This window comes from Branchiostoma lanceolatum, chromosome 8, assembly GCF_035083965.1.
Source record: "Branchiostoma lanceolatum isolate klBraLanc5 chromosome 8, klBraLanc5.hap2, whole genome shotgun sequence".
Lineage (NCBI taxonomy): Eukaryota > Metazoa > Chordata > Leptocardii > Amphioxiformes > Branchiostomatidae > Branchiostoma > Branchiostoma lanceolatum.
The window spans coordinates 16,659,299-16,682,878 of NC_089729.1; the positions used below are offsets into that span (position 1 = coordinate 16,659,299).

Genomic DNA, 23,580 nt, shown 5'->3' on the forward strand with positions numbered 1-23,580 from the left:
CGTGGCGTTCACGTGATAAACGCATGGCTATTATGTTTTGCCGTGTAAAAATTAACCACCCGTCAGGGGGTCGCTAGGTTGTATCAAACCTTCCTAAAACAGGGAAGAGTTTCAAACCTCGAATCACCATGGATAGTCTGAACATCAAAAAAAAAAATTAACGTCAGCTACTTTTAAAAGATACTAGCTATCGGTAAGTTAGAAACACATGATGAAGTACGCGGTGTCGAATTAACGTTACATATGAAATACGTCATGCACGACGAATCCGTGCAACTTGTTGTTACTGGTTCAGGAGTCTATTCTGTTATGTCGCTGACTCGCTTTTTCATTGTTTTGTATAAAAGAGAGAGATGGCTAAGGATCATACTTATGACGTTCTTTATTGCTCATGAGAACAAGCTTTGGCATAATACACCGCGACATGTGGACATGACTCAAACTGGACATAAACTGCTCCCGCACGTTACGTTATGCCACAGCAAGTAAATTTTATGGATGACATCAGCGCGCTCATTAATTTTCGCCTTTTGAAAAAAAGTTGTTTTTTTTTACCTTTCGGCAATGGTCAACATACCGAAAATATAACAATTTGTCGCAAACTACAGTCAGTTCTATCGGAAAAACGTTCTAGATGCCATAAAAAGGCATTTGAAAATGTAAGAATTGTGAACACTCCGTACAAGTGCATTGTACAATTATTGTGTATGCAAGCTGTAACAAGATTGCTTGTCGTCACCAACTTACAGGAACTGTGCAGCCCTAATGCCAAACTTGTAATATAGTGTGTAATTTCTGTGCCATTATCATCAACAACGTGTAATCCGATGTGCTGTTGACTTGTCTATAGGATTCAAGTGTTTGGCATGTTGCTGTCACAAGTAAATTTGTATTGGAAAGGTTAAGAAAGTAAGGATTGTAATTCATATAGGTACTCTCTCTGTTGCGTGTGTCTGTATGTATGTGTTGTTCAGCACCAAGGACATGTCCATTTTTTTTGTGTGGGTGGTGTCTGTCTCTCTGTGTGCCTGCCTGTGCGCGTGTGTGTGCTTTTCTGTCTGTGTGTGTGTTGCCAACTTGTCCACAGTTTTTATATCAGGTGTATTTGCAGCCAGTGCCACAGGCAGGTACCCAATGTGTAGGGTAATGAGGCTGTTTAACGTGTTCGAGGCGCTAGGCACCTCCTCGAGCACGGGACCCCCGTTTTACGTCCCTCCCGGAAGACGATTTCGTGGAAAGCTTCGTGAGGCTACAGCAATCCGGACGTCCTTGGTTGGTCCCCCATCCAAGCACTGTCCGGACCGCGCGTTGCTTAACTTCCGAGATCGAGGGATCGGGTGTATCCAACGCGCCACGCGGCCGTAGCTTTTTGCTTTGACGTCACAGCTTCCTGGTCTCTCGGAAACAAGGGTGATTATCTCCGATTTGCTGAAGCGCCCTCTAACGGTAAATCAGCAAAGTGCTCTAACGTGGGCTCCCTGATGCTGATCTAACTTTTTGTAAGTTATCGAACGTTTGCAGATATATATTTGAAACATTTCAAATGTTACACAGCGTTCTAATACCTCCGCATGCCCTCCTCGTAACTTGCATGGTTCCAGGAAAAGTTGTTCTGGAACCTCAAACTCCTTGTGTTCTAGACTAGCAACGGCGTTCGTTGTGGTTTGTTTACAGTTACGACTGTCTGTTCTAAGAGACAGACGTGTAATATTGAGCTGCTAGACGTATACGTTCATTACGTTGCCCTTAGCTCAAACTTGAGACAAATATGTCGAGACGCGCACGGCGCGGTCGCCACAGAAACAGGCGGTCTCCCGTTGCGACAGCCCCCGCCTTTACGGCCTTTGACAAGTCCGATGGACGACGGCGGTTAGGGATGTTCAAGTCTACCGTCATCACGGTGATGTTTCTTTGGGCGATGACGACGGTGAGTTTTCTACCTCATCACTTTATCCCAAACCATCTTTTAGAAATAGGCAAATGTTTAGTTGACGTTTTAACTGTAACGTTTCGTACAAGTCAGACGAGGCTAGTTTAGATTGGCTGCTTTCCGGATCCTACTAGTTAGCGTAATATTCTGATACAAAATAATCGATCCGATAGTTCGGATGCTATCTAGTAGAAACTTATGTAGTCCTGATCATATGATTATGGATCACCATACAAGTCCTGAATCTTAAGGCCAACATGTGGGCAAACACAAAGTCCATACTGTTTTACAATAAAAACGGATGCTTTTCTTTCAGACGGTCGTCGTGACTATCGCGGTAGAGCAGGCTGCCAACCTTCCGTACAGAGCCTGGGGAGATGACTACGGTCCCATCGGGACCCCCCGCCACAACCTCAGCGAGAGGGTTCGCGTGCAGCTAGTATTCGCTGAAGACAACACTCAAGCTCATCCCCTTCCCGACAGCATGACCCCGACCGACCTCTTTAAGGATGTCCTCCGAGGTGTTCACCGTGAGGCCATACTCGATGGCGAGATGGAGACGTCCCTTTTCAAGTGGCTGGAAAGGCATCTCCTTGATGAGATGCCCGTGAATGCCGATCGCCCTCACACACGGATATCCACCGTCCAAGAAAATGGCTTCGAGGCGTGGGACTTTATCCCATCTGGTGAGAACCACGCGCACAACGCTAGAGTTCGCACGCGGCAGCGTGTTGGCGTGTACACTGATGTTCCCCACCGCGAGAATGGGCTGAGGAACCCGGTGACGAAGGTGCGATCAGGTTGGAAGGACGACGAGCGAGATGGCGCCTTGGATTCGGTGTTGACGACGGATGATAACGTTAACCACTGGAACAATACTCGCGTGCCATATAAGGTCATCTCCGACATGGCAACAACAAATATTGATGAGGGTCGCCATCGCCACACTAAAGTGCCAGTCGCCTCAACAGGAGACGACAAGCTTGATCGACCCAAGGACATGGTGCCACCTGATGAGATCTCAGCTTCCAACGCAACTCACGCCGCCACTGAGATGACCGAGTTGACGCCCGAAACGGACTATTCCAACAACATCACACGCGCAGAAAACAGTGACGTCAAGAACGCGGATGTGGGAGTTGAGATGGACATGTTGCCACCTGACGAGACTTCAGCTTCCAATGCAACTCACGCCGCTAAGATGACTGAGTTGACGCCCGAAATCGATGCTTCCATCAACATCGAACGCACAGAAAACAGCGACGTCAAGACCATGGATGCGGCCGCTGAGATGGACATGGTGCCACCTGATGAGACCTCAGCTTCCAACGCCCCTGCCGCCGAGATGAGCGAGTTGACGCCCGAAACGGACTGTTCCGTCAACATCGCACACTCTGCAAATAGCGATATCAAGAACCCGGATGCGGTCACTAAGAATGCCAGTGTGCTACTGGAGAACGACACTGACCTGAGTCTGCACCCTAGCCCTGAAGTCGCGATGGTCGTGGTTGGAGCGTTAGTGGTGGGCTCGGTTGCCTACAGCTGCATGATGCAGATCGCTTAGTCACAAGTTTTACATGTAACGGTACAGATCGGCTTGGGGGACGGGTACAATGTGCGTCTTGTTTAATAACGTTAACACTTCCGATGACAGAGAGCGATGACGGCTCGTTTCTGAAGATGACAGTCTTATGAATTGCCAAGACTCTGACCCCACGACAACTCATGAGGTTTGCCTTTATTGAACTATGATATTTGACATTTTCTGTCGTGCCATTTGAATATCGACAGACCATCAAATAAAGATACAACATCTGCTTCTGAACGTTGTAGATACGTACCAGAAAATCTCGGTTAGAAACACTTGTTATATACGTATGCGTTTCTTCGGTACCGGTTTTATCATCTCTCACCAAAACACACAAAACACACACATTATCATCAAAAACGTGTAATCCGATGTGCTGTTCTTGAATGAAGTGAACTACTAACAAAATCGAAATTTCATTGCCCTCCGATGTCCGACAAAGGCTCTGTGTTGTGCAATTGCTTGACATGATCCAGCAACGTTGAGGCTCAATTGCTCGCATTTGATGGCATGTGCTGACACAGTGTTCCATATGAATACCCAGTTGAATATAGTTGCTGCCCAGGTGTTCCATTGCATATGAATGCCCATGATGGTATGACATGTTTACTGTTGAATCAAGGTGGTCTTTTATTATATATGAAACGTCATTGGCTGAATACAGGAACAAAAGACCTGTTGGTCTTGATATCATATTTTGTTGCCGCAAGTCTTGTTTAACAAGATTCATGATCTGAAAATTTGAATATATAGGAATCTTGTTTTTTTTTTACCCGCCTTGTCTTTTTTCGCCCTATCTCATTAATTTTGGAGTCTGCGGAGGATGTCATCCATAAAATTTACTTGCTGTGGCCTTATTTGAAAACTTGCAAACTCGAAGGTTGTTTTTTTACCCTTTTCTGCTGAAAAAGTAAATTCCGATATCTTTTGCAATCTAGCGTATTTTGAATTCTGTATGACCAGAAACTTTGTTTTTCTTCAAGCTTTAACAGGGATATTCATTATTTTTTTGTCATAAATTAAGTATAGAAACGGGAAAACTTCCTATCGACTAGAGGGTTTGTCCATTTTGTCCAGAGCTAATTGAAGACGAATATTACTTTTTGATTGTATGTCCCAAATATTTTGATATACGTAATTCACTATACTCAATGCTATCGTCGTATTTACCAGGATTTATCTCAATGGACTTGAATAGCAAATTTAAGTACATAATGACATGTGACAACCCCTGCATGGTATACATTGGAAAATATATTAAAGAATGTCTAGACGTTAGAAACTCATCCAATGATTGTAAAATCCCATTGTCATCCCATACTGCTACACCATATTATACTAGATAGATCGAGTAGCCTAATAGAACTTTATTTATGTAAGGCTAGACCAAGTAATTTTTATGGATGACGTCCTTTGGAGACCCTAAATCCAATGCGAGAGCGCGAAAAAACAAAACAAGAAGGGCCGAAAGAAACAAGATGCCTAGATTTGAAATATAATAGTCGACGACACATGTTAGGACACAGATTGAATGAGAGAACACAGTGTAACAACTAGCAATTCTTTTATTCATCATGAAAACAGCAATAATGATTTGAATATAAGTCAGTTGAAGTTGAACAGCAGTTGTTGCCCTGTCCTGTTTCTTTCCATATCCCATTGATTTTGCAGGCCTGCAGAAACATATTATATCAAAAAGGAACTCTTTGGTCATAGTTACAGGAAGCGGAATTTCTTGGGTTTTTTTTCTGGGAACAGACCAAAATCAATGCGCGCGTGGACGTCATCCATAAAATTACTTGGTGTAGCCTAACGTTACCATTGGATGCCATACTTTGTACCTTGTACAATTGTTGTGCAATAAAGTTGTTATTTGTTTATTGTACAAACCAGTACTAGTGTGGCTTTATATAAAAAACGGGATGACCACACCGCGACATCTTCTCGGTAATCAGGGCATGAAAAGCGCCGCTCCCCTCGCCAGGTGGCACCGCCCCTCCAGGATCTCCCACAATGCACGGGGATCCAAGATGGCGGCGTCCGACGATGGGGAAACTCTCGAGACTTGGCTTAGTAAGTTCTCGTTTTTCTTGCGACTCTACAAGTTGAATAACGACCAAAAAAACATGTAAAATTTAGAGACATGTCTATAGATCACGTGAAGCTCATTTTGGGGGTAAAAATGTCGACAGAAAGCAGAGAAATCTCGACTTATTTGGACTAGCGATCGCCTTTTTTATGTGTTGAGGCGATTTATAAAACGTGTTACTTCCGGAACCAAATTTGTTGAATATGACATACATGTCAACATTTTGTGTAGCTGCTTTCACATGCATCCATTTATAATTGAAGAGAGTATGATTGGAATGCTTCTAAACGCGCCCAACAGTACAGTGTACTAGTATTTATTGGCGAACGGTTTAGTTGGCTACACGCCAAAAGAAAATCATGTTTGCACTACATGAATGTTGTCTATATTTTCCGTTAAAATCATAATTTTACATGTACCTCGACTTTGATAATTTTTGTTGGCTCTTAAAGATTGTGTCTGTTGTCTGTGCATAAAAGATGCACCCGCACAACATGATAATCTGTTTGCCTTGTAAGGGCACCCTTCATGCCTGTCATGTGACTCAGACCAAGGAGGTTTGCTCAGACTGAATCCGTACTAGTCAGTGTCAGACAATGATGTTTGGACTAACCCAAAACAGGGATCCTTATATTAGCTGTAAATAGATCAGTTCAAATTGATTGGTTTAACCAAAACGGATTTGTGACTTTTTTTGTTGACTTCCTGTCATATATAGAAAGAAAGCTAGACATTAATTTTGAATTAAGTCTTTTAAGGATAAAGAAGAGTCCTTTTGGCCTGGTAGGTTTTCTGTTTGAACCAATAAGCAGATAGCATTTATTTTTTCCCCCATAGATGATTATCAGTCAGAAAAAACGGGAATGTCAAGCAATAATGTGCATGGAGTTTAGCATTGTGACAAGACAGAGCTTTAAAGTATACTGTATATGCAAATGCAATAAGGTAGTTCACAGTTTGAAGTGCACATGTGCAGTTTCATGCATTGTTGGTGATATGTAAAAGTTGAAGGCCCCTGTCTTCAACTTTGACTTACTGTAAATCTTTAGATGTTTTATTTCTGCATTTTTCATGACACTGCAGATAGTTGTTTCCAAAAATTGTATTACATGTATTTCTGTACTACGACAATGTTTCAACCACAATCTTAAAACAACAGGAAAACCTCCTTTCCCCTGCTACCTCAAAATTAAGCCCTCTCAAAAATAAATGAATCTACAGTATTACTCACAATGCATCACTCTGCACATGTGCACTTCAAACTGTGAACTAACGTATAATTGATTTCTTAATGAAACTTGAATCTATATTTTCCAAGATTCTGACAGCCTGCCTCTTCAATGTATGATGTAACCTCACCGCACCAGTCCCATAGCTATTCAGCAGCAGTAGGGGCAGCATAGCATTCCACATAGTGCTGCGTACCTAAACGTAACATCAGGTACTGGTACAGAGGTTTAGGTACAGGTCTGGACCTGTACCTGTACCTGAACAATTCGAAAAATTAATTGTGTTCTTCTGAACTTCTTCAATCATGACAGAAACACCAATAAACTGTTTTCAACTTGTCAGTATCTTTATTCAAAGAACATAACTAGGTTTCCTACCGCCAAACTCCCTTTGCCTTGCTATCAAAACTTCCGGCCTGCCTGAATGATCTGCTGCATATTAGTTATGCTGTTCCAAGGTATCACTTTGGTCACGTTTGGTGTTGCACGAGGCCATGAAGTCAGGAGATCAGTCACGAAATAAGCACAAACTTGGTGTAAATTTATATCGGTACAGTACCGGTACTTCATGATCCGGTATTTTGGACCTGTACCTAATCAATTTTTACGGCACAGTACCGGTACACAGTACTGGTATGCAGCACTAGTTCCACATAAGTCTTCCATGCCTGGTGCGGATGCCCCCTAGGTTGTACACCCTCCGCCTTAATTTCCTTGCAATATGATGTAACACTAACAGTTGTATTGATTTGTTCTGTAGACAAAGCGACCAGTCCTGCTAACCGACAGGAAGACTGGGAGTACATCATGGGCTTCTGTGACCAGGTCAACAAGGAGCTAGAAGGGTATGTCATCTCTTCATATAAACCTTTAATAATCTATATATTAGAACTTACAACTTGCATTCAGTTGTTTAATACATCTAGACGTCAAGGCATAATGTAAGAAATTGTTATCAATAGAGAAGATAAATGTAGATGATTTTTTGTACGTTTTATATGACATGAACATATTCTACATGAATCATGGAAGAATAATCTGTATGATGTATCCCACCATATTATCAGCTCATGAAATTCATTTTTGGGAATAGGTGCACAGAAAAAAAATTGTTGCATATGATATATAGCAAATGATAAAGTAGGAAGTCAGCAAAATGTGATTTAACTTAACTGAAAAAAGGTAGTGCAACAAAGTTTTTATTGCTTTTTTTGACACTAAAATATGCTATATACTAGTGTACAAAAGTACCTTTAAAACCTTTACGTACATGACCTTCTACAATCTAGGTGCCCCCACAGTCAAAAATTAGTAGCCTGAGTGTCATTCTAGTTATAATTCCAGACTCTAGCTTCAGAGTCATTACCTTTGGTGAAGGTAGAGCCTGGAACTAAACAGGATGACTTTCAGGCTAAAGAAATAGATGCACAGCTCCAATTTGGGGTGCACAAATTAAGTTCCTAGGCACCCAGTATTTCAAGTTCTGTCACCATACAATGTACTCCTTACCTACAGGCCACAGATTGCCACTAGGCTGATTTCCCACAAAATCCAGTCACCTCAGGAAATGGAGGCCATGCAAGCTCTCTCGGTTAGTAACAGTCTGACTGCTTTACTGTAAAATCTGTACTGTCATCTCTGTGGTTTATACCTTGCAATCAGTCTCGTAAGTCCTGCTGAAGGCACCATATTCTTATGTCACCTGAAATGCATTACTTTTGTATAGTTTATCTTGAACTGTTTTTTACTACTTAAATGTTAGATTTTCTCACAAAAATGGCTAATCAGTTGCCCATGTTGTTTTTTAACATAAGTGTGTTTATTATTTGTTAATCTTTGTAGACTGTATGTAAACTGTAAAAAGTGACTGGCTTTTAGAAAAAGAAGTGTCTTTGACAATAGAGATCTGAATAAACTGAAAGGTTTTTACTTAGTTACATGTCCTTGACAATTTTGCTTTTCACATCTTTACTGCAGGTACTAGAGGCTTGTGTGAAGAACTGTGGCCGTCGATTTCATCAAGAAATCGGCAAGTTTCGCTTCCTGAATGAGATGATTAAACTGGTTTCTCCTAAGGTAAGACTGTACAAAATGTAATAGAACCAAATTATTGATTTAGGTCATCGTCACATTTCCCACTGGGAGTGTAAAAAAAAGAAAAGAAATGTTGATTCAGCTTAGCTCATCGAAGAGCTACGCCTCCCAGTAGCGTGTATGTTGGGTAAGCGACAACAGTTGGGATTCGAAACCCAAACTTAAGGCAGAGGCATGGTTTCTGACAACTGGACTACACCAGGTCCTGCTAGTATGTATCTACATTGTACCAATAGGCTGTCTCTTGCCAACTCTTACAAATTGTAGTGTTTTGGTTATACCTGCTATACAGTAGAGATTATAAGACATATACAATGTAGCTGAATAATGTTCTTACATTTTCAACAAGATAAGCTCACTGACTTTCCTGTATCTCATTATCCGTCCTATCTATTATTATAATTATTCACAGTACCTTGGATCTAAGACAAAACCCAAGGTGAAGACACGTGTCATTGAGCTACTGTTCAGCTGGAGTAAAGGTCTTCCTCACGAGACCAAGGTTCACGATGCCTACATGATGCTTAAGAAACAAGGTAAGCTTTTAGATGATCCTTTTTATCTTCACATTTTTGACAAAATCACAAGTCCTTGGTCTTACCACTGTCTTCTGTTCAGGAGAAGCTATCATTTTGTTTATGAATATAAAAAGAGTCGTTTGTTTATTTCTTTATGTACTCTCTGCTTTGAGCTCATCTTTGCACCCAACCCTGCATGAAAAATTCCTCCTAGTGAATTTCTAGTGATGTGATTTTTAACAATTACTCTTAGGCCACACCAATTTAATTTCTTGGTTAATGGATTTTATTTTCCAAAAAAAAATTCAGAAAAAAAAAAAATTTCGACATTTTTTCTTTTGGAAATTAAAAATCCGTTAACCAAGAAATTAAATTGGTGTGGCCTTAAGAAACATTAATTCCATTTGTTTGTTTCTTCTAGGTATTGTGACAGAAGACCCACAAGTTGAAGATGTCTATGAGCCACCCCCTCCCCCTCGGCCAAGAAATACACTCTTTGAGGATGAAGACAAAGCGAAGGTAGTTCTGCACTTTTTACAGCATCACACATTGAGCACATTTAAAACCCCACCACACATCAAACACTGGTTTATCTTGAAAGTCTTCTCACCAAGAATCTTTTACAGTCGTGCGTGTCAGTGTTATTTCTCTATGCTTAATATTGTTCTAATAAAACAAAACATCAACTGGACAGGATAAGGTCCAGGTTCAGGTAAGGACCTGAACCTAAATCTCTGGACCTAAACTTGGACTTGGACCTTATTAAGCCAAACGGGTATCCACCCCTTGTCCTTACTTTACAAAACTGGTTTGTTATGCCATAAGGTGGTTTTCCAGTTATGTAAAACAAATCTTTCTATTCTTATGCTATAAATGACCCGATGCACAAGGCTTGGCATATTCTTTAGTCAGTATACTGTAGTGCAAAAATGCCAACAGTGGTTTTATGTTCGCAGTTTTCACGTTAAACTATTTACCTCAAACTTAGAGCTTATTCGAAAAGCCATTCCATTATGTGACTGTATCTCTACTATTGTTTCAAATGCGAACTCAAAACCACCGCAAACACTACATTTTCTCTTAACTGCGAAAATTTATCCCCGCAAACTAAATGCATTTACAGTATGTGAAACAAACCTTGCATATGCTATAGTATGAATGGCCTGATGTACAGGGCTTGGCATATTGTCAGGATACTAAATGTCATAGTGACTATTAGGGGTGGATACCGGTTCGGCTTAATTAGGTCCAAGTCCAAGTTTAGGTCCAGAGATTTAGGTTCAGATCCGGACCTGGACCTGATCCTGTCCAGTTGATGTTTTGTTTTATTAGACCAGTATCAAGCATAGAGAATTAATACTGACACTCACGACTACAAAAGTTTCTTGGTGAGAAGACTTTCAAGACAAACCAGTCTTTGATAATTGAATGTTGCACTTATTTTAAATGCCTTTTTTGTCAGAGGCGAGACTCAAAACACTTTTTATCAAACAAAATAGAAAAATATATTTGTACTTTGTTAGTACATGTTCAGATTTTTTTGGACTCAGGTTTTTGGCTTTCAGGTTTTTTGGACTCGGTTCTTGGATGTTATAAAGGTCTGAATCAGGTCCCCTAGTGACTATGATTGACATTCTGCAATGTTGCAGCTCTTGGACAGACTGTTGAAGAGTAAACACCCGGAGGACCTGCAGGCGGCCAACAGGCTGATTAAGAACATGGTGAAGGAAGACTCTGACAGGATGGAGAGGGTCTCGCGCCGCATGAACCAGCTGGAGGAGGTTAACAACAACGTCCGGCTGCTGAACGAGATGCTGGCTCACTACAAACCTAACGAGGCTTCGATTTCGGAGAAGGAAGTCATGAAGGTATGATCAAGGCTTTTTCTAAAGAGGGTTACAGGGGCGCTGCGCCCCCATGCTCCCACCATGCCCCCCTTGCCCTGGGGAGCAAATCCTATTACAAGTATAAAATTCTGATTGACCAAGGATATTTCTAGGTCACAAGAGGCCACAGTCTTTAATGTTGACCTGTCTGGCAGTAATTTCCTTCCTCAGAAAGCATTAGAATGTCCCTTTTTAACTTAAAACTCTCTTTAACTCCACACTGTGGAAGGGGGGGACCACCCCTTCTATACCATATCCCCGCTTGGTTGCTCCACCCCCTTGCAATGCCCCCCTAGCAATTATTTTCCTCAAAAGCACCCTGTAAGTATCCGAAGTTAGTCTTTTCAATGAGGTTTTATGAAACCTCCTTGGTCTTTTAGAATGGGTGGAAAATGTTATAAGCCACTGAATCAGATATTCATTTCAGTTTGAACATTGGCATCTGACTGCTTCTGACAAATCCAAGCGATCAATCTTTAGTCGTTTCTTCATTTTATTGATTGAAATGAGCAATGTTCTAACATCATGTATCTGTATGAAACAGGAACTTTATGCCCAGTGTGAGAAGATGCGACCAAATTTATTCAGACTCGCAAGTGACACTCCTGAGGGTGATGATGGTATTGGTAAGTAAGAATTTCCTCCACGTTTATATTATTCAATTACAAAGATAAGAATATGTAGCCATAAATTGAACATTGAAGCTGGAAGGTATCGTAAAATTTCCCGTGATCAAAGGTTTTGTCCATTCTGCCCAAATGAGATTGAAGATGAACGTCACTTAATCATGGATTGTTCAAGATACAAATATATGAGGATAAACGCTCAAAGCTATTCACCTTTATCTCCGCTTGTTCAAATGAATTCAATGCGCTCCGTTCTGTCGATAGATTCAATTACATACTAGGAGGTGATAATCCCTACTGTGTACAGATAGGTATATACATGATGTCATCAAAGAATGTTTGGACATCAGAACAAGCAATGTATAAGTATATCACATGTGATATTTCGATATGTTGCTCTATCCCATATGATTGTGTGTAACCAAACTCATTTGTATGCACTTATTGGTTTGTATGTATGTACTATGTAGAGTCAATTCCACATTACCGAGAGGGTGTTTGTTGCCTTTTGTTCTAACTTTTGCAAAACCTTTGTAACAATCTAAGGGAGATAAGTTACTGTTTAGAACAATTTCCAACATTCATTTGATGTTCTAAATAGTTTCTGCTGTGTTCCAACATGTTAGACAAATTTCTAGCATCGCACATATTATTTGTTTTATTTTCGAAACTGTTGGAAAATAGGTTGATCATTTGTTCCTACATGTTCCAACATTATAACAACATGGTATAACTGGGTCAGTGGGATGGGAACAGGGTAATTCACACATCCCTTCAAAGTATAGGGGATTAGGCCTGGGTGCCATGCATAGACACCTCAAAACAAAAGTCCATACGTGAAATCTAAAAATATACAGAGGCAGACAATAGAGTGCGATTAGCACCTACTTTTATGGGGGCAATAACCTAAATCTACCATTTGAAAAATGATGCAAATTGTTCCAACATGTTCCAACAGTGAAACAATCACATAGATGTTTGAAAATTTTTCTAAATAAAGAGATATTTGTGCAATTACTTTCCAAATAGTTCCAACATATATAGATAAGTTCAAACATATTCAAAATTTCATTCTTGATTGTTTGAACAATTTAGAACTATTTTGACTGGAATAGTCTTTTATCTAAAATTGTTTGAACTCACTAACAATATTACCTGAAAACCCTCTCGGTGACATGGAATTGACTCTAGAAGCCCTTACGAAAGTCGCTGTGCTTTTGTTGTGTCAATAAAGATCTTCTTTTATTATCTGTCTAATTAAAGGGAGCATAATACTTCTCAAGCAAGTCTCTATTGTATTTTGTAGCGCTTTTAGCACAACTATCTGTGTTTTGAAATCAGCACCTTTTTCTATGTATGGCATAAAGTATTTACCGCTTTGCCTCTTAAAAGTGTCATGCTGACTTCTACATTGATAAATATGTCATACATGTACTTACCATTTTGTTGCAGTTGCATTTTTCTTTTTTTGTTATTTTTGCATGTGGCGTCTAGTTTTTAGAGGTTGGCTTTGTGTACATATGATTTCTCCATTTGTCTAGATGCAAAGGCAAAGGAGGAGGGCTCAGCATCATCATCAACTGCACTAGGTTCTGTCTATTGCTTGTTCACATTTGAGGAAAAGAGATTATCTACATTAGTCTAGTGGGGAGGGGGGCACCTATATGCATAAATTACTGTAAATTAACTGCCGAAATGTTTGCGGTGGTTTTATGTTTGCGGTTCGCAGAAAGATGTTCGATTGTGTGACTGTAGCGCTACTATTGTTTCAAATGCGAACTCAGAACCACTGCAAACACTCCATTTTCTCCCTACCGCGAAATTAAATCCCTGCGAACATTTCTGCTTTTACAGTATATAATATTTCCTTGCTTTTAGATATAGGATAATGTTGTCTAGTGAAATTTACAGTGCTTTCCTTTACGAGTTTATACAAGCAGAAGAACTAACTTAATTTTGTATTTGTGACCATGTATTGCCTTTCGTTTCCAAGCCCTATAATCATTGAAATTGTTGTCTTTGTTCCAGCTGATATCTTGAGAGCTAATGATGACCTGATGAGGGTGATGCAGTCCTACCAACGTCTGGTAGAGGGCGTTAGAAATGGCACGGCAGAAGATGGCACCAGTGGGGACGGAAAACAAACAGGTTCGATTAACCTAAACTAACAGAAATATTATTTTGTTGTCCTTATTGTCACATTCTCCTCAATGTAGATGTCACTCATTGCTGTTACTTTTTGTAAATATGGATACTATTAATCGCAATTCAGTTTTAGTTTTAAGCTATTCCTTTTTAGATTGCCTAGAAATAGTTGAATTTGTGATAGTCACTCTTCTCTATCTATAAAATGTATCCCACAGAACAGCAGACTGGATTGGCGGACTTGCTCATGTTGGATGCAGGGGGACCCAGGTCACCCACAGCTACCACTACTGCATCATCCCTGCCCCCTGTCCTACCCGCCCCTCCCACGGTTAGTGGACCAACCCCTGCAGCACCACAACAGCCTCCAACAACAGCAGACCTTCTCAGCAGCGAACTTCAAAATCTAGGTAAGGAATATTGAAAATATTGAACTCTTTAAAAATTTGTTCATGTTCAAATTTCATTGTGAAGTTACCGGTAAATGCATCGTAACTTGAGGGAATGTAGAGCATGCAATTTTGTTCCAGTGTACTTTGAAGTATACACATAATTTATTTGTTACATGTAAAACATGTAAAGATACTGGTACATGTACAAAAATTTGTATTTTCCTAGAACAATCGTAGAGTAAAACTCATTGGCACCAAGTACCGTAGAAGCATCCTCAATAGACAGCTTTAAACAACGCATGCAGTTAGATATGCGAAGGTTAGACATAATAGATTGTTTGGTGTAATATAACCAGCTGCTGCCACGCCGCGTGCCTGTAAAGCTGGTGTGTTACGCCGAAGGGCGGTTGTACCGGCTATATAGATACATGTACAGATACAGATACATGTTAAATGACATATCATACTATAGTACAATCATGAAGAAGCTTAGCATGTTACAATTTTACTCTTTCCACCTGAAGGACTTGGCGAAGCTGCACCTGCCTCAGCTCAAACAGGTGCACCAGTTCAGCCCCTTGTAGGTGGGATACCTTTCATAGCTGGACCAGCTGTAGGCATGCAGCCACACCCTGTAGCACCTCTATCAAACTACTCTGCATTTGCACAGGTATGTCGACCAATTCTCATGTATTAACTATCACAGAGCTATCAAAGACTGCGTGAGGTTTTGGCATACATTTTATCGTAGTGGTGGATGAAGAATATTCTTCATTTTAAGACAATTCCATCTCTACATCTGGATAAGACACAGAGAGTAAGAGGAATAAAATTGAATCTTTACAACTGGGTTAATATAGTACTGATACAGAGAGTACTCCTGGATGTGTTGATTGACATCCATCACTCTTGTTCAGCAACCTTTGAATGACGCAACTCATTCATTCTTGTCACGCTGAAAAAGAGTTATGGATATCACTCGAAATGTATGGAAGTAATCTCCGTTTTGTATCCAGTTGTAGATATTGTTTACCTGGATGTCTAACCTTCTTCATCCAACAATTCCTATCCATTTAATCTGTTATGTCATAGCATGTTACGTTTTTTGTAAAGGGGATCGTTGTAAAATAAGATATTCTGTTTTCTTTCCCCAAGGCCGCCCCATCCAACGTTCCCATGTCCATGCCTGGGGCTCAACCTACAACCATGATGGCACCGATGGGGGCCCAGCCTCACTTCGCTGCTGCACCGAGTGGTGTTTTCCAACAGAACACTATGGCTATGCCCATGGCAACTGCCACACCCATGGCAACTGCCACGCCCACTGCCATGATGAACACTGTTCCCACTGTCCAGCCTCAGAGTTCCACAGGTCTGCTGGGAGATCTGGGCGTACAAGGTCAGGCACAAGGTCAGGGTCAGGGTCAAGCTCAGGAGAAGCCACCTGTTGTCCAAGGGGCCTTCTCAGACTTGGATGTCCTGGGAAAGAGCTTGCAAGAACAAGGCCTCAAGCCTTCTGTGCCAGCAACTCAGCCTGTTAGGTAGGACTGTAGTCCTTAAACCTATTGTCATGGACATATTAATATGGAAGTAAGAAGTGTATCGTTCTAAAAAATCCTTTTTAGAGGATTGGTGTTTCATTACAGGTTTGCGTAGCAAAACCTTTGTTGGATCCGTTGGCATGTGTGGTGGTCGCCATCTTGAATTGTGACGTCACAGGGTCGCCATAACGTTTATTGGGAGGGGTATTTTGGGGGGTCGCTAGCGTTATCTCTATTTATAACAAATATGCACGCAACTATCAAACATTCAACTCAAATAAAAAGAAAAATTCAATACCAATTCATATCTATAAAGACCCCGTTATCGCTAGATTATCATAGCAAACCTGAAGTATATGTAGCACAAATACTTAACTCTACTTTTTTTACAGTTCTGTTTTCAACTTCCTTTGTTTCAGTGAGCCGCCTAGGCAGAGTTTGAACCAGCTTCTTGCCCAGAGGCAGCAACCCGGTTCCCCAGCCCCAGGGGGTGAGGCAGCCGCCCCTGTCCCCACCCCCCAGGTGGCAGGTGCTGGTGCCCCCCCTCCCCAGCCTGCCTCACCTGCTACTGCAGAAGTCCAGTCACTGCAGGACGTGTTTGTTCCCATAGAGGCAGTCCAGCCTGGTGAGTTTTGTGGAACCTAGTGATGTATCAGAAACATCTTCCAAAGTAGCATAGTTGGCTTTACAAGATTGACATGTAATATGCAGTTTGACAGTCAGCTGCTGGATGGATGGCTGAAATTTGTAATACCTTTCTAACAACATTACTTACTCATCATCCTAAAATCTCTCTCTCATTCTCTCTGTCTGTCTCTCTCTCTCTCCAATTTTACATCTTTTGTTCCCCATCGTATGGGAGTTGGACGTGCTTGCACATGGATGGGGGAGCCCCAGAACTCCTCATCAAGTGCAATTCTTTTTTGTAGCAAGAGTTTTTACGGCTGGATGCCCTTCCTGACGCCAACCCAAAATGAGAAAAAAATCTATTAAAGAGTTTTTGAGTTATCCTCCTAACCCACATGCCACTCAACACCAGTGAAAATGTAACGTCCTTGCCAAGTTCTTGCGGCTTAGATAATGGAAACGTTCTTGAGACATCCAGACTCTATTTTCTTAACATCCAGACTCTATTTCTGAACATCTTTCTACATTGTGTCTCCTTAGCAAAGAATGTTGTTCACAAGTCTAGATTAAGAAAGCTTTATCCCTTTGTTCCATTTTACAGGAAGTGTAGGCCCCTTGACCATCTGCCAGAAGGACAACATGCAGATTGTCTTACATTTTGCCCGTGACACCGCCCCCGGTCGGCCTGACGTCCACGTCATGGTGGTGTCCATCACAAGCAATGCTACCGAACGGATCCAGAGTATAGTATTTCAAGCCGCTGTGCCAAAGGTACCCAGACCTTACATACCTGCCATCTGTTGATAATTTTTGGTACTGCATGTTGAACTCTGAGACAGAAGGATTTTGTAGTGTTTTGAAACTGCAGTTGAAACAAGTCTGTAGTAGAGTAGTCATCCAGGATAAATTGGAAAGGGTGCAGAACCAAGCTGCCAGGTTCTGCACGAACAACTATGACAGAGGTGCTAGTGTCACTAGAATGAAAACAGATCTACAGTGGAAGTCACTTGAAGACAGAAGAAAAATATCCAGGCTTTGCATGATGTACAAAATGACTAATAAACTTGTGGATGTACCGACTGATAATTATCTAATACCAGCCCAGAAAAGGACAAGAAATAGTGACTGTCATGCCTTTAAGTACCAGAGTTATCAACCAAGGATTGATGTGTTCAAAAATTTGTATTTCCCGAGAACCATAGTAGAACGGAACACGTTGTCATCAGATGCTGTAGGAACACCTTCACTAAATAGCTTCAAAAAAACGATTGCAATCAGATCTGCAAAAGTTAGTTGTGACAGGCCGTTCAGTGTAATACAACCAGCTGCTGCCGCGCCGCGTGCCTGCGAAGCTGGTGTGTTACGCTGAAGGGTGGTTAAACCGGCTATACAGATACAGATACATATACAAGGGAGACATATATGCACTGTGTCTTGAATTCGTGGTGGAGAGGTCACCTTGAAAATAAAACCACTGCTAAAGTTTTAAGATTTACAGTATCTTTCTAGCATTGGAAGGGTAAGGTATGTATGTATGAAAACTGTCTTAACAACATTGCCATATTGCTCTGACATACAAGTTAGTAGAGGAAAGATACATATAGTTTTCTTCGGGCTAACAAATTTATGCCTACTTTCTTGTGCTAGTTTAGTTTTTTGGTTATCTTCTTGAAGTATTTTACCCATTTCAACCCTCCTCGAGATCCTTGTGCAGGTGTTTCAGCTGTAACATGTTGTTTGTGCAGGTGATGCGTGTGAAACTGCAGCCTCCGTCAGCCACGGACCTGCCAGGCTACAACCCCATCTTGCCACAGGCTGCCATTACACAAGTCATGCTGCTGGCAAACCCAAATAAGGTACAACAAAGATTTGCAAACTGAAGAAAACATTTTGAATACACATGTACTTAAACCCTTACTCACACATAACCAACCATGGCCTGTCAGCCTTCTACAGACCATGGTTGGGAGTTAGTCATGAGCAAGGTCATCTGTGGTTGGGAGTTGGTCGTGAGCAAGGTCATCTGTGGTTGGGAGTTAGTCATGAGCAAGGTCGTCTGTGGTTGGGAGTTAGTCATGAGCAAGGTCATCTGTGGTTGGGAGTTAGTCATGAGCAAGGTCATCTGTGGTTGGGAGTTAGTCATGAGCAAGGTCATCTGTGGTTGGGAGTTAGTCATGAGCAAGGTCATCTGTGGTTGGGAGTTAGTCATGAGCAAGGTCATCTGTGGTTGGGAGTTAGTCATGAGCAAGGTCATCTGTGGTTGGGAGTTAGTCATGAGCAAGGTCATCTGTGGTTGGGAGTTAGTCATGAGCAAGGTCATCTGTGGTTGGGAGTTAGTCATGAGCAAGGTCATCTGTGGTTGGGAGTTAGTCATGAGCAAGGTCATCTGTGGTTGGGAGTTAGTCATGAGCAAGGTCATCTGTGGTTGGGAGTTAGTCATGAGCAAGGTCATCTGTGGTTGGGAGTTGGTCGGCAAGGTTGCCTACTAGTCTCTTAAAGTCGTGTACGCCAGAGAAAAAAAAATCAAAGTCAGGAGAGTCGTATTCTGCTTGAATGATAGAGAAACTGGAGCTAGAATAGGATGGATTCCAGGCTACTCCCAACCCAGCGCCGACCTTGGTTGGGGAGTGGTCGGGAGCAAAGTCGTAGAAAGGTCCTGAATGTGTGACAGGTGCTGCGTACCTAAACGTAACATCAGGTACAGGTACAGGTACCGGTACCGGTACGGAGGTTTAGGTACAGGTACCGGACCTGTACCTGTATCTGAATAATTTCAAAAATTAACATGTGTTTTTCTGAACTTCTTCAATAATGACAGAAATATAAATGAACTGTTTTCAACTTGTCAGTGTCTTTATTCAAAGAACATAAATAGCTAGGTTTCCTACCGCCAAACTCCCTTGGCCTTGCTATCAAAACTCCCTGCCTGCCTGAATGATCTGTTGCATATTTGTTACGCTGTTCCAAGGTGGTCGCGTTTGGTGTTGCATGAGGCCATGAGATCAGGAGATCAGTCATAAAATAAGCACGTACTTGGTGTAAATTTATATCGGTACAGTACTGGTACACAATACTAGTGACAGGGGCTTTAGAGAGTAACAGTGTGAAAGATGGTGAAGTAAAGCATCAGTACAAGTGCTACATGTACTTTCAATTGAATGCATATGTCAGTCTGAACTATGTGGATCTTTTTTTTTCCCCAGGTGCCGGTACGGTTAAAGTACAAACTTAGCTACATGTGCAATGAACAGCAGAGGACGGCGGTGGGAGAGGTGTCCAACTTCCCCAACTTGTGACGGCAACCTCTGTAGCTCTGGGAGAATTAGGGCGACTTTAGACCTACGATTATGCAGTCGTGCGATCATTGTCGTGGGCGACGGTTCTCTTTAGACACACGGTCTGGAAGTATCACAGGATTTAGACGGCCAAAAAATGCCGTCGCCGGCGACGTCGTGACGACAGCCAGTCGCACAACTGTATATAATCGTAGGTCTAAAGTCGCCCTTAGTTAGCTGTTGCTGTCCAAACTGATGTCTGGGCGAAGATGCAGGATGTACATTATCAGGCCTTACTGTAGAGAAGTGTGGCATTTTTTCAAGAGATGTGGCATCATAGTACTGTAGTCTTCATTCCACTTTACCTGATGCACTCAACATGCAATACTGTATGTACCTATGGTGTCATGCACTTAAAAACATAGACCCCAAATTAGTGGTCATGATCAAGGGGGTGGGGGGCTTCACAGTCAACCATTGCCTCAACATGCATTACTTTTGGCATCCCAGTTCAATTTCTTCGTTTTCGAGTACTGATAGCAGAAAGAGCAGGACCAGTAAGAGGACGAATGTGAACTTAGTAGCAAAACTGTAATGATGTATTCAAATTCCAGCCAACTTCAGAAATATTTGCACTTAATTGTCAAGTGAGTAACATGCAAAATCCAGAGATAACTCAGCTGCAGTTATTTCTTCTAGTTTATTATATCTATTGGTGATATTCTTTTTCTGCAACTGGGAACTGTGTACAATGTATAAGAAGAGGCTAAAACTCAAACATACATGTAAGGCCAACATTTTCTTTCATTATACCAAATAAAATGGTGTTGAGGTCTTTTATGAAATGTCATTCTGCAGTTGACCAATCAGAATAAAGGACACATCAATGAGTTATGGTAACCGTTAAACTTTAAATTGACCAATCATCAAGAAGATATTGGTGAGGTGCTAGCATGAAATGACCAATTAGAATGAGGAATACATTACTGGCCCATGATACCTGTTACATTGAATTACAGTGTTACAGTATTGGAACCATGTTCCAGGCTGTAATGTCTTCAACTGTATTTGTAAATTCAGTAGGTGTAAAGAGAAATCAGAAGAATTCAGTTACTTGACATACAACAGTGTATTGAACTATTATGCAGAAGGAATAGCTCAAGTGATTATCCATTTTTGTGCGTTTTATAGGTGAATCACTGGTGATATGTTAGATTCAATTGAATTAATCTAGATATGTCATAATTGATTAGATCTTTGAATATCAAGTAAATTATATGCATTAGAAGTTAAAGAATAGTGGAAAATGGCAAAGAAAATGGTTTATTTCAAGCAATATATCAAGAGAATCGAAGGGAGATCCTTAAAAGGACTAGGTTGATTTGGTAAAATGATGTTGATAAAGTACGTTAAATCTGCCAAATAGAATTAAGTTGTATCAGTTTATGTATGTTGTACATATTTTCATTATATGATAGAAGTTGACAAATGTACTTTTTACTTTTGCATCATGAAAGCTTCGTGCATAACTCCATGGGCTGGATGTTAGCCCGCACTGTACAACAGAAGAAAAGGATGGGTTCGTAGTGTCAGTTTAAATAAAATTACCCCAAATCTCATCATTGTTACTGTTAGACCATTGTCACAGGAGTCAACACTATGGGGCTTTTGCAATCATATATGTACAATAATCTGTAACATGCTGCTTATGCTAGTCTACGCCTTCAAATTTGATGCATCCCCTTCAAGAATGGTTTGTTCCACTAATACAAAGTTACAAACTGGCTCAGGTGGAACACGCCACTCTCTGAAAAGGGTACAGAAATGGACAAATTTAATCTGAAGGCTGCTTTAGTGCGCTTCATTATGTGCTCCATTTGAGCCTGAATGCTTACTATTGATTAAGTAAAATTACAATTTCCAACACAAGTATTTGGACTTACCCAAATTTTCAACTGATCAACTCCAGTCCTTATCATGGAATAAGCAATCCGCTGTCTCTGTCCAAATACTTGTGTTGGAAATTGTAGTTTAAATTTGATACAGAAGGACTAGAAATCTCCTGCAATGATGTACAGCTTTTTGTTGATCATACAAGAAGACGTTGTCGCTCGATTTTGTTGTTATACAAATAAATATGTATACAGCTAAGTATAAAAAGGACTTTTTCCAATTCTCCTGTCTATTGTTCTGTTTATAAATCTGAAATTGAGTTTATCAATCAGATCTCTGTTGTTATTATGTAAGTACCTTGAGGCCATCATATGAGAGGCTATTGACAGTTCAATAGGGAAAATGTTTCAACTTGTAATGGGATAAATGCCAATGTCATAACTGGAAACAAACACATGGCAAACCTTACAAAACACTGTAGTTTGATTCTACATAATTTCCCTGTATGTAAGGATACTCAAAAATGGCAAGAATTTACGATAAAATTAACACAAGGATGTCTCTGAGTATGCGGTTTTGGGGAATAAGAGTATATTATATATAAATTGAATACTGAGCTTCTGCTTCATCATTTGCTCGTCACTGAAGTAAAAGAGGTGTAAATATTGAAATCTTGCTGTGCTATCAGCTCAGATTCTGGGAACATGAGGCCCCACATCCACAGTAAACTGTAAATTGATTTACTTTTGCAGTGGTTTTATTTTGCGGTAGTCTTATTTGTGTAACAACTGCTACCTTGTCCCCCCAACGACCCGGAGGTCAATGGACTAGGTAGGTAGGTAGGAGGGAAAACTAAGTTTTCAGGGTGTTTAAACTTCACCGTTGAAACAATTCTGTCATACAGTAGTACCGAGGTAGTCATACAAGGGAGACATTTTCATGAAAATCGTGGTGGAGAGGACGCTACAACATTAAAACCACCGCAAAGGTTTCAAGATTTACTGTACTATCTTTCCCCCATGAGGAATATAGTTTTACATAGGGGTGGATACCGGTTTGGCTTAATAAGGTCCAAGTCCAAGTTTAGGTCCAGAGATTTAGGTTCAGGTCCGGACCTGAACCTGGACCTGTCCAGTTGATGTTTTGTTTTATTAGACCAATATTAAGCATAGAGAATAATACTGACATGCACGGCTATAAAAGTTTCTTGGTGAGGAGACTTTCAAGAAAAACCAGTATTTGATATTTGAATGTTGCACTTATTTCAAATGCCTTTTTGTCACAGGGAAGACTCAAAACGCTTTTTATCAAACAAAATAGAAAAATATATTTGTACTTTGTTCAGGTTTTTTTGGACTCGGTTTTTGGCTTTCAGGTTTTTTGGACTCGGTTCTTGGATGTTATAAAGGTCTGAATCAGGTCCAGCAAACCGGTATCCACCCCAAGTTTTACATGTAAATTACATTAATGAAGGTCACACATCCAGGTAATAAGATATGCCAAAAATAGTTACTCAAGCAACTGGGTAAAATTGCATCCCGTCTTACGTCACTGGCATAGTTTTAAGTTGCTGACTCCCAAAGAATTTGAAAATTTAAAGCTTTAATCTGAATTTAGATTGTTCTGATATGAACCCACCTGCTATAGTTAGTCTCTATAGCCAGACTAACCGCACCGGCTATAGGGTAAATATTTGCCAGGGGAGTTTGGCCATGGAGGGTTTCATTCGCAGGCCCAGTTAGGATAG

At 40.9% G+C, this 23,580-nt stretch overlaps 2 protein-coding genes across 4 annotated transcripts; both read left to right on the top strand.

Annotated features, from left to right (window-relative positions):
• The first annotated feature begins 1,642 nt into the window (after positions 1 to 1,642).
• On the top strand, positions 1,643 to 3,848 carry LOC136441015 (uncharacterized). The gene is made up of 2 exons (XM_066437243.1): positions 1,643 to 1,927; positions 2,247 to 3,848. The coding sequence occupies exons 1-2, from the start codon at positions 1,769 to 1,771 to the stop codon at positions 3,492 to 3,494; spliced, it is 1,407 nt and encodes a 468-aa protein (XP_066293340.1). The 5' UTR covers positions 1,643 to 1,768; the 3' UTR covers positions 3,495 to 3,848.
• A 1,623-nt stretch (positions 3,849 to 5,471) lies between these two features.
• LOC136439829 (ADP-ribosylation factor-binding protein GGA1-like) lies at positions 5,472 to 22,443 on the top strand. Of its 3 annotated transcripts, XM_066435445.1 has the most exons (18): positions 5,472 to 5,591; positions 7,597 to 7,681; positions 8,352 to 8,427; positions 8,814 to 8,912; positions 9,343 to 9,466; positions 9,870 to 9,967; positions 11,098 to 11,316; positions 11,879 to 11,960; positions 13,502 to 13,549; positions 13,989 to 14,108; positions 14,324 to 14,515; positions 15,022 to 15,167; positions 15,653 to 16,038; positions 16,458 to 16,663; positions 17,267 to 17,436; positions 18,411 to 18,521; positions 19,869 to 19,987; positions 20,170 to 22,443. In XM_066435445.1, the coding sequence occupies exons 1-17, from the start codon at positions 5,477 to 5,479 to the stop codon at positions 19,959 to 19,961; spliced, it is 2,370 nt and encodes a 789-aa protein (XP_066291542.1). In that variant the 5' UTR covers positions 5,472 to 5,476; the 3' UTR covers positions 19,962 to 19,987; positions 20,170 to 22,443. The 3 variants fall into 3 exon arrangements, with proteins under 3 accessions (XP_066291542.1, XP_066291541.1, XP_066291544.1); XM_066435444.1 differs by having other exon boundaries at positions 19,869 to 22,443; XM_066435447.1 differs by lacking the exon at positions 13,502 to 13,549 and having other exon boundaries at positions 19,869 to 22,443.
• Positions 22,444 to 23,580: the final 1,137 nt, after the last annotated feature.